Source organism: Rhipicephalus sanguineus, chromosome 8 (genome assembly GCF_013339695.2).
Source record: "Rhipicephalus sanguineus isolate Rsan-2018 chromosome 8, BIME_Rsan_1.4, whole genome shotgun sequence".
Classification (NCBI taxonomy): domain Eukaryota; kingdom Metazoa; phylum Arthropoda; class Arachnida; order Ixodida; family Ixodidae; genus Rhipicephalus; species Rhipicephalus sanguineus.
The window spans coordinates 37,695,899-37,711,574 of record NC_051183.1 but is presented as its reverse complement, the minus strand read 5'-3'; the positions used below and the strand labels follow the sequence as shown (position 1 = coordinate 37,711,574).

The 15,676-nt window shown below is 47.8% G+C and overlaps 1 protein-coding gene across 1 annotated transcript; it reads right to left on the bottom strand.

The window, feature by feature from the left end:
- Window positions 1-3,143: 3,143 nt before the first annotated feature.
- On the bottom strand, window positions 3,144-13,121 carry LOC125759406 (solute carrier family 26 member 6-like). Its single transcript, XM_049418129.1, has 4 exons — window positions 12,916-13,121; window positions 12,263-12,317; window positions 10,728-10,837; window positions 3,144-3,894 (listed from the first exon to the last, which is right to left on the bottom strand). Exons 1-4 carry the CDS (start codon window positions 13,021-13,023, stop codon window positions 3,856-3,858), a joined length of 312 nt encoding a protein of 103 aa, XP_049274086.1. The 5' UTR covers window positions 13,024-13,121; the 3' UTR covers window positions 3,144-3,855.
- Between the last annotated feature and the right edge of the window lie 2,555 nt (window positions 13,122-15,676).

The window sequence follows — 15,676 nt, the reverse complement described above, 5'->3', positions numbered from 1 at the left end:
CTGATGTAAAAAAAAAAATATTAGTAGGTGTATCGCGTTCCCGCAGTCCCCCGCGTACGCACCGCACCCAGCGTCACGTCTGAGCGTTTTTTGTACTGGCACAGCCCTGACTGCGCGTTCTGTTCCTGGCGAGACCAGCCATTTCCCAAACCGTCACACCCCGTGTCACACAGAAGTTCCGGCACGTTTTCCTTGGTCCGGCGTCGTCTGTGACGGAATAGTTTGGTCGCACCGCAGAACAAAGGTTTCGATGAACGCACACGTGCCCTAAACGTAAGCTGAGAGATCGGCCACTGCCTTTCCAGATTCGTACCCGGGGGCAAGTTCGCGGTGTTGATCCTCAATCAAAGCGCTTTTTAAGAGACAATTAAGACGTAACAGTAGAATTGGGTAGCTTCTACAATGTGCTGACATTTTTTTGGAATACCGGTGACGTAGACAGGTGCACTCATTGGTGGCGCCATCTGGTAACGTTGAATTCAACCAAATCTATTTTCGCAGCGATCAGCTATGGGCTGTTGAACTCGTAATGCAAAGAGCGTCGGCAACTTCACATTAGTATAAAATGAAACAAAGAACTGTTCTAACGATATGTTAAAACTAACGGCCGCAAGCTGTCAGTACAATAGGGTTGCTGCTAGTACTTTTTAACTAAAACTGGAACATTAGCTGTTGCCTTCTACGTCTGCAATATTCTATAAACCTAAATACGTGTACGAACATAGGTACAAGTCTAATGTTAGTTTTGATTTTCGAGGTGTTTGTCCTAACCAAGCCTGTAAGGCGTTTCACTATGACGTCACGATATGTGATGTGCCTATTTGAAGCAAATTTGCAGCTTATGCTGAATAAGGAGCCGTGACACGCAACACTCAACCCCTAAAGTAACGGCTGCAGCCATTGGCGCGTTAAGTTCTCCATTCGTGAAGGCACTGTAAGGAAAAGATGTCTGTTGCGCTGTCATTGCAAAGCCTGGCTTCTAACGTGCGAAGTGAAAACGGGGCATGTTGGAGCCCTACGCCTATTTTATTGATAACTTACAAATCAGCCGGTCGCGTGAAGTGGCTTCGTGCAGAAAGGTGTACAGGCTCGAGCCGCCTCATTTCTATCCGGTAATGTGGTTTACAAACGAATCGTCATTCTAGATGTCGTCACTTCACGAGACACGTGGTCCCCGACAGGTCTCAATTTCTGAGCGATAGAGCACTCGTATTGAAATCTACGGGAGCTCGTTTTTGACGAGTGGACACGAAGCCGAAATCGTAGCCTCCGAGATATTGGTGAGGCGCGAGCGGAATGTCAGGGAGGTCATTGTCCTGGCTTGCTATTTAGGGCTCCGACTGTTCGCGTTCCTGATCGGATTGCGTCACGCGCAGCCCCCATTCCAGCATATATGTAGCTGACGTTAAAAAAAAAAAAAGACATTACCCAAGGATAGGTTCCTCCAAGTATGGGATCGACATGTGTTACAAGAGTATGCAATACACACTGCTAAATGAAGAAAAGTGGCGCCATCTATAGATGACGGTGTAGGTAGGCGGTAGCTCTGCTCCCTCCAGTCTGCCTGTAGCAGTTGGCATTGCAGCTTTTCGTGGTGCGTAGGTTTGGCTCTTCTGTCGGGCTCAAAAGCACTAGCTTGCGACAGTCGACGCCGGGCCACCGTGACCCATTCACGTGCACTGTACAGAGGTTTTCCATGTGACTGCCCGGCGATCACGTTGTACTGAACTGTTAGTGTTATTCCCGCGCAGTCGGTGCGCTAGCTCTCCGCAGCTAAACATAGGCAATTGTTGCTCTCTTCTCGTTAGAGCGACATAATTATGTGCACTTCCTCACCGCTTGTAAACGCGGGACCGTGTTGTTGCCTACCCTCGTTGGAATGAAAAAAAAAAAATGAAAGAAAGCAACCCGTCTAAAAAACAAACTGCCCATGAAGTCTATTTTTCCTTACCCTGAGTCGACAGTTTGCCACTAAACCGGCGAGTGCGCTGTGACGTTGCGGAGATATATGCAACGGCGAGAAAGACACAGAGAGAGAAGTAAATAAAAAAGAACACAACAAACTGGCGTTTCTCAATGGCTTACAGTAGCTGACCGAAGTCTTTGTCCCGTGCGCGGAGAAGCGATAAGTCCGCGCGGCATTCTCCATAGTTTGACCGTTATGCTGTACTGCTCCGTGTGTACCGTGCACATTACCAACCGTTTCCTTCGTGTTGATGATCGAAATGACGCTCCCTGCGGTGCTATTGGTTGGTCGTTCGCGTATGTGGACCCCCGCACCGTGTCTCGTTCAACGCGGAACTTGCAGTGATGACGACCCGCATCTCTAATTTCGCGCGGTCTTTTTCGCATGTCTCTTGCACTGCAGCGGCGGGCGGAGGACTTTGAAGCAAACACTGGCGCCGTAGTGCTCGAAACTGGGACGCTTAACACTCGTTTGTAATTGTTAGGCTTAGCTGCGTCGTAAGTCGCCGCGCTCGAAAACGTAATGGTGAGTGTCTGAAAAATTTCTGAGAGTCTCATTGGAACTACGGCTGATAATGTTTCTTAACCTAATCTACATTGATTTACGTGTGGAAGCGAATTGAGTCTTAAAATTCGCCCCCCCCCCCCCGTTTCCTGGAGCACGTTCGAGCTGAAAAGTGGCGCAGTCGACTGGATGGTTAGGTCTATAGGCCATATGACCGCAGGCTTGCTTCGTTCGCCCGAGTTGTGTTCATGAGCCCGCATTTTTGAAAAATCTGACTTCTCATAGCGCCTTAACTGGCCTATTCGTCTAATTGAGCTGACAAAAGTCGTTGCACTGAACATTTTACTCAACTTCATCGGCAAGTGGCGAGCCTGTGTGATCGTGGTTGTTGGCAGTAATAGTAAATGCACTTGAAAACTCTTGAACAGTAATGACCTCTTGATGAAACGTGTGCGTGAATCACCCGGTAAGCCAGTATTTAGAGCAGCAAAATTATTTCGTTACTTCAGGCCTTCGCCTCCGTAGCTGAGCTCTTAAAAGTTGGTGGGAAATGACGGTGGAGCGTCATCGCATGGCAAGTCTCGCGTTGAACATGCGGTGTGGGTTCGCGTTGATTTCGAGTCTTTAAACTCGTTTAGTTGGAGCAACACTTCACATGACAGTGCTGTTTTCATTGCTGTTTCACTGCGTGACAGTTGCTTTATGTAGCAACAGTCGCTAATGTATCCGCTGCACTCTAGACGGCGGTACAATCGTTTGCGTGCAGAAGTTTGTTCTTTTTTCTGAAGTTCTGATGTGATGTTTGATGGATTTGTTTATTCTCAGCATCGCTCGCTTTTCTTTCATCCCTGTTGTGTTTTGTCATTTCTTTCTTGCAAGAGAAAGTGTTGGAGAAATAAATTTTGAAATACAGAAGGGACCAAACTGGTGTCCGTCTCATGATTTCACCTTGGGAAACACTATACACTGGCGCAGCCGTCCTTACAGCCATGGTGCCCTCCGGCCACCGTGGAATAGGCAATGTTCAAACACACCCCTCAGTGGCGACGGTTGCACCCGAGCAACATAAAACGGCTCTCGGAGGACATGCTTTTGCAGGCGTCGTTAGCCGAAAGTGCAGTCACGTGCTGCAACCGGACTGATGACGTAGATGATGACGCCATTGTACCGCTTGCCTTGACTCGAAGAAGGCATGTACAGAGCCCCAGCCGACAGGCTGATCAGTCCTTCACAACAATTCTAGTGCTTGACGAAATGTCAGGAGCCGCGAGCCTCTGTGATGGAGCAGCACAGGACGTTGCTGCTGCTGTTGGGATGACGTGGATTGAGATATTCCGTCCCGTACGTCAGAATAGCGGTGCCGTTGTGCTCACTGGTACCATCTCTCACGTGGTCATGCCTGGCAGTGTCACCTTGTGTGTGTCCTGCAAGAAACATATCCGACAGCTATCACATATGCTGCACTTTACAAGAGCAAATCGAGACACTATAGGCGGTCACAACCTGAGAATAAATGTAAGCTCCACAGTCGACGCTCTCTCGCCCATAGAAAATCTGCATAGATACCCCATCCAATTGCATTTACTGATTTCTGTGACGTCAAGCATCTTTCCCGTATTTCAGGTAGGTGACTTTCTCATACAGACACATGTTCGTTTCGCCGTTTTTCAGTGGAAGAACTTTAACCTTCTGGCAAATTTCAGCAAAGATTCTGACATCGCTTCTGGGGGAAACGTAATATTTTAAGTAGGAACGACGAACTTTTAATTATTAATGCGCGCATTATTTACATTAGCAGCGAAAGAGTACAGTTGCAACGGAAACCACCTGGCATGACTATATTGCACAAATGAATGGCTGCTGTTCTGGGGACGGAGTTTGTATTTATTCTTAGTATTCTTAGTACTTTATTTTTTCGCCCTTACGTGTACGTATTGTAATTTACCGAGCACCACGCACACACAGATACGTTGATGGCTCTTTCAGCAGTGGTAGCGCCCCCAAGCGAGGCATCACAAAATTAACCTGCTGTACTCTAGTTACTGCGGTTGACGCCTTTACGCCAGCACATATCAAGGACATCATTGTAAATATGCGCCTATATATGTGTCCCAGCATACGTTGGCGTCGCAAGATGGTGCCGCGGGGAACGTCTGTTATCAATCAATCAAGGCAGTAGTGAACTTGTCTCTCACTGCAGTTAGTATTTCATTATGAGTTACGGCTAGGTGGCGCAAGCCGCCGCCCGTTGAAAAAGGCACAGCCCCATCCATCCATCCATCCATCCATCCATCCATCCATCCATCCATCCATCCATCCATCTATCCGTCGTCCTAGTGTTCCGCTATTCTTTGGCAGGACATTATATTTAAGACGATGTTAAATTTACCACACAGCTTTAGCGTGTCATGAAGTATCATGTAGAGTTCCAGAATTTTTATTCGATAAGCCACTTGATGACTACAGGTCGCTGTCGCTCGAGCCAAGCCCATCGCTTCGGCAGGCCTTCATTTCTGTATTGTGTATTTTTAAAGAATACATTACTGTTTTTATGACGCGCACCTTCGTGCGACGCTCGGATAAGCAATATACCACTCTGTAAAACTTTCCTGCTTTCCACGATCCACCTCTACGGCAAAAAGAAATGAAATGTCTTCGTAGTGGTTGTGCTGACGTTAGCGGATAAATAAAAACGTCATACTACGCTGGACATCACGTGGTGCCTCCGCCAGCGTTGATGCTCCCGATTACGGCTTCCAGTAAATGCGTCTATGCGCTTGTTCTTACAGTCCTCCACATTTATCTCTAGAGCGCTCTAACGCGTGACTCGCTGAAGCTTTCGTAGCGCCAGTAAAAAAAAAAGACAGTGCGGACGAAGACACACATGGGTACACAGGGCGCCATATCAGTTTTCATCTGTTTCGTATTTTATTCGCGCTATTAAAAAATTGCAGTAGCTTAGCTCGGCTATGCCAGGATATACGTAGCGTTAGCAAAGGTTCAGCTGATTATTCTTAGCTTTCCAGATTGTCTAGGATTATTAGCCTTTTTCTGTTCATTCTTCGTACGCTGAACCGCTAATTGCCAGGCAACTACTTCGGGATGCGATGAGATAAGCTTCTCGGCTCTTCTGCGCCGTTGAGCAGCATTTACGCTCTCCTTCTCCATGGCGTTACCCACCTGCAAACGCCAGTCAGAGGCGCTATCAAGCGGTTCCAACGCAGTGTCAGACGGCGACTGCACAGCGAAGGCGAATAGCTGCGCGCGCGCCGGCGCCAGTGCATCTGCCATGGCTAAGACGTAACTCCTCTCGAATGCGCAGACCAGCAGCGGCGAGTCGCGCGCGGCGGCGGTGGAGTCTGCGCGCGCGCCGTTGCCAGTGTGTCTGCCGCGGCTACGACGTCACTCCTCCCGAACGCGCAGAGCAGCAGCGGCGAGTCGCGCGTGGTGGTGGCGGAGAGCGCGTGAGATGCCGGCTCCGGTGAGCCAGCTGTGTGACATCACTGATCCTCGCGCATGCGCAGCACGGCTCATGAGGATCCATGCGAAATCGGCTCCGGCTAGGCAAGTGTAGCTAACGCTGCAAAACTTGCTCAAGATGTGCTACTAGCATACCCACATCGCATCCTGCGTTGAAGCTGACATGCTGAAGAATGAGAAATAAATGTTCGGTAGCATGTTACGCCCTCTGTAACACTTGAAGGCCTACCGCACACTTGGTAATGAATCAAGTTGTGCAATCGGGCGCCAGACTTCTTGCGAGACTTAACAAGAGATAACGAAGCCACCTGTAGCTTTCACGTGATGACGTCATCACGTGAAGTCATAATGACGTCACACATTCCAGTCAGAGGCGCTATCAAGCGGCTCCAACGCAGTGTCAGACGGCGACTACACAGCGAAGGCGAATAGCTGCGCGCGCCGGCGCCAGTGCGTCTGCCATGCATGGCTACGACGTAACTCCTCTCGAATGCGCAGACCAGCCACCTGTAGCTTTCATGTGATGACGTCATCACGTGAAGTCATAATGACGTCACACATTTCAATGATCTTTGGGGACGGCACAACATGACGTCTTCAGTGACTAGGTCACGTGAGTTGTTGTGCCACTTCATTCGCCTGTCGTATCTCGCTCAAGGGACCCTCAACGAGACATTTGATGTTTTAGAGAGAACAGCTTAACCCCAAGTAAGCTTCACTCTTCTTGCATTTCGGAGAGATATTTGTATGGCAGGTGGCAAATACTTCAGTGACACTTCGAGAGCCTGGTCGCGCAGCACATCAGCCCAGAACGCCACACAAGCCCTCCTGCGGTACCTGAAAGCAACTTCATTGAGCGACCGCCTGTGAAACTCGGCACTGTGTGTGTGATGTAAAATGTGTCTATCCTTCTCTCTCTCTCTATTACTCCCTTATTCCCCCTCCCAATGTGTAGGGTAGCAAACTGGACGCACAGCCTAGTTAAACTCCCTACCTATCCTACACTCCCTCCCTCTCTCTCTCTCTCTCTCTCGGAAGATACGCTTAGACGTATCAACAAGTGGTGTCGAAATCCACATCCCAACGATGGCTCTGACTTACAGAGTAAGATCTCGAAGGCTATGCTTTCGGCTATACACCGCACGAATCGGCTGGAGCCGGCGGGCGCGCGTTAGGAAGGCTTGCAGCGCTCCACCGGTGCCACCGAGAGCCACAGTCTGAACGGCTTTTTACCGGATGCTCTTACTATGCGTCACGAGCGCTCTCGCCCTCACCACCACCCTCATCGCCAGGAGCCACTCGCTCCCAGTATCGCGTTTCAATCCCAGATAACTACAATCGCATCAGAGTTGAAATCGCAAAAGGGGCCTGCTTCGATCAACGCAATGCGCACGCGCCTACACACCCTCACTCACAACTACGCTCAAGCTGAACCGAACCGCCACGCGGAAGAAGCGACGTGCGGGACATGCCCGACAATTCATCAGCTGTGCGTGGCGTAAAACAGTGTACTTTTAGCGGAAATGCCATTCACTTGTTAGTTTTTTTAAGCGAAAGCACACGCCACATATATATGCGGGTGAAGCGGATATGTATCTGCAGTGCGCCACGGAAAATCCGGACGTCTACCCCGTCCTGGAAAGCCAACGTCAAAACGTACGCACACATGGAACGTCAACTTCAACGAAGGTGCGTAATATGCTTTGACGTTATTAGGTAGGCTTTAGCACACTATCTAGGCACAAGAAAACCGTGCAGATGACGCTTGAGATTCTAACCGCGAGAGATTACGCCGCGTAGAACGATGGGCGAAGCAAACTTATAGCCGAAATGAATTGCCGACATAAAAATAAGGAATGCAGAATGGTGAACACTGGCGCTGCATTTCTGACGCCCCTTTGGCGCTTCGTTTTTCAGGCGATGATGTACAATATTTTGCCCAGACTCAGATTCTTTCAGTTCCCATGATGACAGCTGTAGAGGCGTGCATCTTATATTAGCTTGTTATAAAATACATCAGCTACGGTCTCGTTTTCAAACAGACAATGATGATGATAATAATCATAATCAGCAGCAGCCACCGTCCCATTTACAAATGGGTGACAGCCATCTTCATCCTTTTGGTTGGTGGCTCTGGGACGCTTCCAGCAAACGCGAGCTCTTATATAAGATTCATGGATGTATCGGATGAGTGTACAGTGCGTGGTGATTGCAGATCAAAGATGCTCACACGGTGGGCGGCGCTGCTTTAAACGGGCCAACAACAAAAAAAGAACTTTTTACAGCGAAGTTCTATATGACTAGGGCATTCCGTCTGTGTTTGTCCAAAACCCCTAGCGAACGCATGTGCCTCAGAAATGGGGCCAACCTCGCTACTCACCACTGGTCCACTAAAAATGAAGCAGCAAACAAAGGGCTGCGAACACCAATTAAGATCGTGCACGAAAGGCCAAGCGCATGCGACAAGCCAGAGAAGACGACACATGTCGCGGTACGGAGAATGAGGTAAAAAGACGCACGCTGCTGAAATGGCTTAAGATTGTGCACGAAACGCCAAGCGCATGTGGCGAGTAAGACAGGCCACGGCAAAAAACACGCACTCTGCTCAAATGGAAACTTTAAAGGAGCATGCGGTACCCTCATAGCAGGGAACAGCGCAGATAGACGAGACAAGAGAGAGTGACAGGACTTGGCGCTGTCCTGTCAGTCTCTCTTGTCTCGTGCATCTGCGCTGTTCCCTGCTACGAAGCCAAGCCAATAAGCTCAAGTTTACACCCTTTCAAAAGGTACCTTCTGTACAGACGTTTCGGATTTAGTTAAAGAGTGTGTGATCAGCTGAGGCTCGAAATTCTGTGTCATGTTCGGAGCAGCTTCAATGGTCACCCACCTCGACAGAGTGGAATTGCTCCTCAATTTTTTTTTTCTTTCACCAACGTGTCAACGAACAAAGACTTAACTTGCATTCGATTTTATGAAGCTACTTGCGATGCCCTACGCTTGCAGCGAAACATACTTTCGGGAAACTAACCCTTTGGATGTGTTCACGTGCCCTTACCGTCTGCGAAAGCGGCAGCGGGACGCGACATCTCGCGTATAGGAAGGCTGCGGTGTGATGCCTGGCGAGGGTCGGCCGCGGTCAAGATGAACTAGCGTAGTCGCCGGAGACCGTTTCTGTGTGCTGTGACAAAATTGGAAAAGATTGCTCTATGAGAACGGTTACTGGCGAATTTTGGTTCGTCGACGTACTGTACTTTAGCATTTTAAAGATCACCGGGGTTAACGGAGACGTCCACGCCGTCGGGTTGGTGGCGCAGAGCTCCATCAGACAAACGCAGCTATTTTTGATGTTAGAAAGCGTACGCTATACGAGAAGACTTCTATTTATACCGTGCATCCGGTAGCACGGTACTACATCTCGTGACGCAGCGTCACAATAAAGCGCCGATTTATATAATGCATCCGGCAGCCCGGTACTAAGTCTCGTGATGAAGCGTCACAATAAAGCGCCAATTTATAACATGCATTCAGTAGCACGGTACTACATCTCGTGACGCAGCGTCACAATAAAGCGCCGATTTATATAATGCATCCTGTAGCCCGGTACTAAGTCTCGTGATGAAGCGTCACAATAAAGCGCCAATTTATAACATGCATTCAGTAGCACGGTACTACATCTCGTGACGCAGCGTCACAATAAAGCGCCGATTTATATAATGCATCCGGCAGCCCGGTACTAAGTCTCGTGATGAAGCGTCACAATAAAGCGCCAATTTATAACATGCATTCAGTAGCACGGTACTACATCTCGTGACGCAGCGTCACAATAAAGCGCCGATTTATATAATGCATCCTGTAGCCCGGTACTAAGTCTCGTGATGAAGCGTCACAATAAAGCGCCGATTTATATAATGCATCCTGTAGCCCGGTACTAAGTCTCGTGATGAAGCGTCACAATAAAGCGCCAATTTATAACATGCATTCAGTAGCCCGGTAGTACGTCTCGTGACGCAGCGTCACAATAAAGCGCCGATTTATAACATGCATCCGGTAGCCCGGTACTACGTCTTGTACAAGAAGTCGATTTATACAACGTATCCGGTAGTCCTGTATTACGAGCATTACTTATACCGCAATGCCGGACACGCTAAAACTGACTCATTAGTACTTGGAGGTCATCCGTGAATTATCCAGTAATTGTTACGTGGGTTTGCAAAAGCTTTGCCAGCTGCCGCGCCGAAGTCACGTGGTAACAAAAGCTTGCATATTAAGCGTTTTGTCGTTGTCGTTGCACTATATGCAAATGCAGTGCAAACAGCGTCAGCAGTGAGCAACTTTCGTAGGTTTTAACCGACCAAAGAGGTCTCAGATATAAACTAGTATATCGTCCGTCATGTCCGACAAGGTGTCATCAACTGCTACAAGGACAGCTACAGACTTTCCGAAGAGTACGGGACTGAACGGTAGACTTTTAAGGAAACCACTGAGTTGCATGGTTATTGCGTATACGCATATCTGCCTGTTCCCATCGCACTTCATCACTCTTTCTTCCCCCTTTCCCTTTTCTCCTGGGCAGAGTAACAGGTCACAGCGCACAAGCTGAGGCCGACGTCTCTGCCTTTTTCTAATGAATTCTCTCTCTCTTAGAATCTGAAGCATTGATGTGTCACAAAAGAGTGTCATGTTTAGGGACCACCCACCAAGCCCGTGTGAAAGCCGCGTGTATGGTAGTCGCGCACTTGCCGTTTGTCTTGTGAAGGACATAGGTAAAGCTCGAAACCTTTTTATCGTGCCGCGTGTGGAGGACGGCGTCGTGCACGCTTGGGAAGAACTTGGCCGACGGCAGGACGTCTAGGACGCCGCCCTTTTTGAGCATGCGGAACACGGGCACTGGAAGAGAGAATACAGTGAGGTTGTAGGAGGGGGGTAGTGGACATACATACATACACACACACACACACACACACACACACACACACACACACACACACACACACACACACGCACACGCACACGCACACACACACACGCGCACGCACGCACGCACGCACGCACACGCACGCACACACGCACGTCTGATAATCGTTTGCACACATCTGTATATATGCGTGCAGAAGGTTGTGGAACAGTTAGTGCCGCAATGAATCTTTCATCACCCGCCACGGTGGTCTAGTGGTTACGGTGCTCGACTGCTGACCCGAAGGTCGCGGGATTGAATCCCGGCCGCGGCGGCCGCATTTTCGATGGAGGCGAATATGCTTGAGGCCCGTGTACTTAGATTTAGGTGCACGTTAAAGAACCCTAAGTGGTCGAAATTTCCAGAGCCCTCCACTACAGCGTCGCTCAAAATCATATCGTGGTCTTGGGACGTTAAACCCCAACAGTTATTAAGAATTTTTTATTGCAGCCTGAGCATGTTTGTTGTGATCGATTGGTAGTCTAAGCGCTCATGTTCCACCAGTGGAATTCATTAAAGCAATCCTACGCTATGTAACTACGCTAGAGGAAATGTTTATCATTTGTATTTGGCATGGCTGTCAGACTTTCGCTCGCAAATGTGTGTATACATACACGCAATACACATGCAAAAGTTACTACCTATAGACCAGAGTCATAGTTCTCTGTAGGTAGCTCCTTTCTAAATATTTTTTTCTCTACTGGTATTTCGTTCAAGTATGCCATACATGTAAGCATGGGGATAGCGATCTAGCTGCTATGTAGAATGATCATTCTGTGGAATAATTATGTTATGTAGACTAATAATTTTTTTGCGCATGCGTGTTCGTTATGCCTGATTCCAACTGCTGTGGGAACATGTGCATAGAGTCGACCTTAATCGAATTAAGGACTGCGTTTCTGGCGTTCAAAGCACAGAAACACTATGTGCGACGATAAAAAATCTTTTCTTATGTGAAGTTAGATGCCCAGTGCGGTGAATTAATGAACGCGAACCAAATGTCAGAGGTGATGTTTGTGATTGTACAACACTACACATACGGCGTTCCCGCATTGTGATATACAAGCGTTGTGCAAAGCGTATGGGGGGACACATTTACTATGGAGGCTGTGGGTATACCGTTCAGCTGGCAGAGCCTTGTTTACTCTCGCAAGAGTTATGTACCGTTACTTTTCTGTTTTGTTAGGAAATTGAACGCTCAGGTGCTGAAAAAGTCAGCATTCTCTCAACGTCGATTTTAAGCAGCCGAGTTCATTCGAAACATTTGTGTCATGCGTTTGTGAACGGCTCAGAAATAGGACTGTGGTTTCATGTGTACGCGGATAAAAGAACCTTATAGACGTTTGACTTAAGCTCACCTGAACATGCGGCCATGTAGATGGAAACGCCAATTGTCCTGTACTCCTTGAATACCTTTGCATGGGAAGCCAAAGTGGGACACACGATTCACACAGAGATTAGTCATAGTGTTAAACGGAACGTTTAGAACTCATGCTAATCATTCAAACATACACAAAAGGCAAGAATATTTAAGTAACCGCTGCAATCAAATATGTTAGATATGAGCCTTTATATGGCCACCGTAATCGCCAGAGACTCAACATTTCACTACAAGCGCAGCCCACATACAAGCATTGGACCTACCATCTGCGCCTTCACTCCTTTCAGGGGGCTGCCAATGTTAAAGTAGTTCGCCTCTTCCGTCACGGAAATGATCCGTCCATGATGTCACGGAAGTGAATGAACCGAATTGATTGGCGCAAATTTTCCTAGTGAGAAAGCGGTGTGTTGGTCATTACAACTTAAGCTTGTCACTGACCGTATGCAGCAACACTGTATTTATTTACTTTTGCTAATTATTTTCCCTGCTAGCTCACTTTTTAAAATAAGTTTGTTCATTAAATTTTGAAGGGCATAGGTTGGAAGCGGAGAGATCCGAGGATGAAATTTTTCGCCTTGAATTTCGCGCCCCAAACACAGTGCGCAGAGACAGCAGATCACGTGACCTCACCTCCATCATGGTGTTTATGCTGGTGCCGTCCACGAAGCTGACACGAGAGAAGTCGAAGATTATGTAAGAAGGGCGGCCACCCACTCCCGTAATGGGCTCGGTGCTCATGTACACCGGTTGGGAGGCTCTCGGTTCGTATGGCGGGATGCCCGGAATATTGGAAGAGAAGCTGCAGGACGGTTCGCGGACCTTGATGACGTTCCTGGCCTGTGGGGAAGGAGAGAAGAGGTTGAAAAGTTAAATGAAAGACTAGGCGGTCAAGTGATTCGCTACCTTTAGAATACGAAAAGGTGAAGAAGTTGTGGTCACTGACCAACTAAAGGTGAAAAACAGACGAGAGACGTTTCAGGTCCCGTGCGGGTCCCGAAACGTCTGTCGCGTGTTTTGCACTTTGACTTGGTCAGTTACCGCAGCTTCTTCATCATCGTGTTGCCTTGCCAGTCGAATTTTCGTCGAACTCTTGAGTGAATACGAAAAGGCGTTAGAGAGAGAAAGACAGAGGTCGTCAGGGAAAGATACTCTGTACTGGAACTGCAAGGGTGGTGGAGTAATAGAGCGTACATCTACAATGCGCGAGATACTGGATTTGAGTCCCGAGCCGCCGGCCAGACACCGGTTTTCGTAATGGGGAGAGGGGTGCCCAGACCTGGCACTCGATGGTGTCGGTACTAATCTTGAGAAAGTGGCCTCTCCTTTCCACTCTGTTCTACCAGCCTCCCCCTTCTCCTCCTCGTCCTTAAGGTTAGGAAAGACGCAGATATAAGTGTCTGTCCTAAACAGAATTTACTATGACAGCTAATGGTTCATCGCTAGTTCATGCATTCAATAATCAAATAAAAGGATAGGGAAGACTGCAGTATCAGTGCGAAACCGTGGTACAGTGTATCATGTGTACGAGTGACTATAATGCGCATGTTAGTAACGTCGTTAATTACAAGGAAGAACGGTTACATGTAGTTACACTCTAGTTTCCTTAAAATTATCGGCGACTCAAAGAAGCTTACAGTGTACTGAGTGCAATATTGGCAAATCTTAAGAGTCTACAGATAGCTCACAAGCATCCATCTGATCTTCACCACCCATAAGATAAGGCAGGGATCAAATTGCTGGCCTCACCGAATTGTCGCCTAACATGACCGAGCGTCAACTTCGGACAGTTCACATCTGCGAACGTTAGCGGCTTCTTCATCGAGGACGTAGGTGTGTTTTATTTTGAGCTTGTCGTGAGACTTTAACAATGGAGTTTATGCGAGCCGTCCGTCGTAATCCGCGAAGAGAAAACTATCATCATCATGAACCGGTACGCACTATCATCGTCCTCTTCTTCATCTTCTGCTTCGCTCCCAGAACACGTGTGCCAATTTGTTCGGCATGGGATGGATAACTGATGGGTGAGATCATAAGTACAGAGAGAGAGAGATAGAAGGAAAGAAAGAGAGAAAAATTCTTGGCAGAAAAATTTTGTCGACGAGGCGGGATTCGCATCCGCGTACCCACGATCCGAAGGCAAGCATCCTAACCACTCTGCTATCCAGGCAGGCTAGCAGAGCATAGCATAGCCTTGTATAGTGTAGTATACCAACAGGGTGGGAAAGGAAAGTGAGGGTGAGGAGGAGAGGTGTAAGAATGAGGAAGATGGAAAGGAGAAGGGGAGAGAGCAAAGCGTAGCATAGAAAGAAAGAGAAAGAAAGAAAGGGAAGAAAAACGGAAAAAGAAAGAGAGAGAGAGAAAGAGAGAAAAATATATAGACAAAGAGAAAGAGAAAGAAAGAGGAAGCGAGAAATGCGGAAATAGAGAGATAGAGAGTGGAAGATAAGGAAAGGGAAGGAACAGAAAAAAGATATAAGGAGCGAGAAATAGAAAGAAATATAAAGAGAAAGAAAGAAATGGGAATAAGCAGAGATAAAAAAGGCATAGAAAAAAGAGAGAGAAGAGAGGAAAAGAAAGAAAGAGGGGAAAAATGAAGAGAAACAAAGAAGGCTGCCCTGCTCCGCACTTCTTTCAGGCTTGGCACCACTAGAGCGAAGCTGACTTTAATTTTTCTTGTGATATTGCGTGGTTATCGTAATTTCTGTTTTATCATTCCTCTCCATCCCGGCCCTCGTAAAGCAAGGTCACTAATCGAGTGCTGGTATCTACCGAATCTTTTTGTGTTTTCGTTCTCCAGTTATAGCCATTTCCTTCTGGCATCAATCGCTGTGTATACTCAAAGCCGGGACCCCATATACCTTTGCACTGCTGGGAATGGTGGCTTTCCTTGGAGTCTTCCACGTGGGCTTGTCCGGCATGCTATCAGACAAAAAGAAAATGGGAGTTTCTATATAACGTTTCTATGACAATACGATAAAAGGAAGTTCTCCTGCATTGGTTCATAATCCTGTCAGAGCAGGTTCAATCAGTGAACCCTGGGCATTGTTGCCCTGGGCAGGCCCGTAGCCAGGAATTTCATCCGGGGGGGGGGGGGGGGCACTTGCTGAAAACCTTGACTATTTGAGAAAAACACCTATTCTTATTATTTATCACCAAAATTCACCAAAATTTCGGGAGGGGAGGGGGGGCGGGCCCCTAGGCCAAGGAAACCGTAGGGGACATTATTTGTTGTTTTAGCTGTAGTGTAATGATCAATTGAAAGGAATTTAAGTTGACGAAAAAGCAGCCTTTCCGTCGAATGCTGTAGGTTCGCGTCCCACCGACGGAAGGGGTGCTTTTTCATCGACATTAATTCGTTTCAATTGATCATTACTCTACAGTTAAAAGCAAC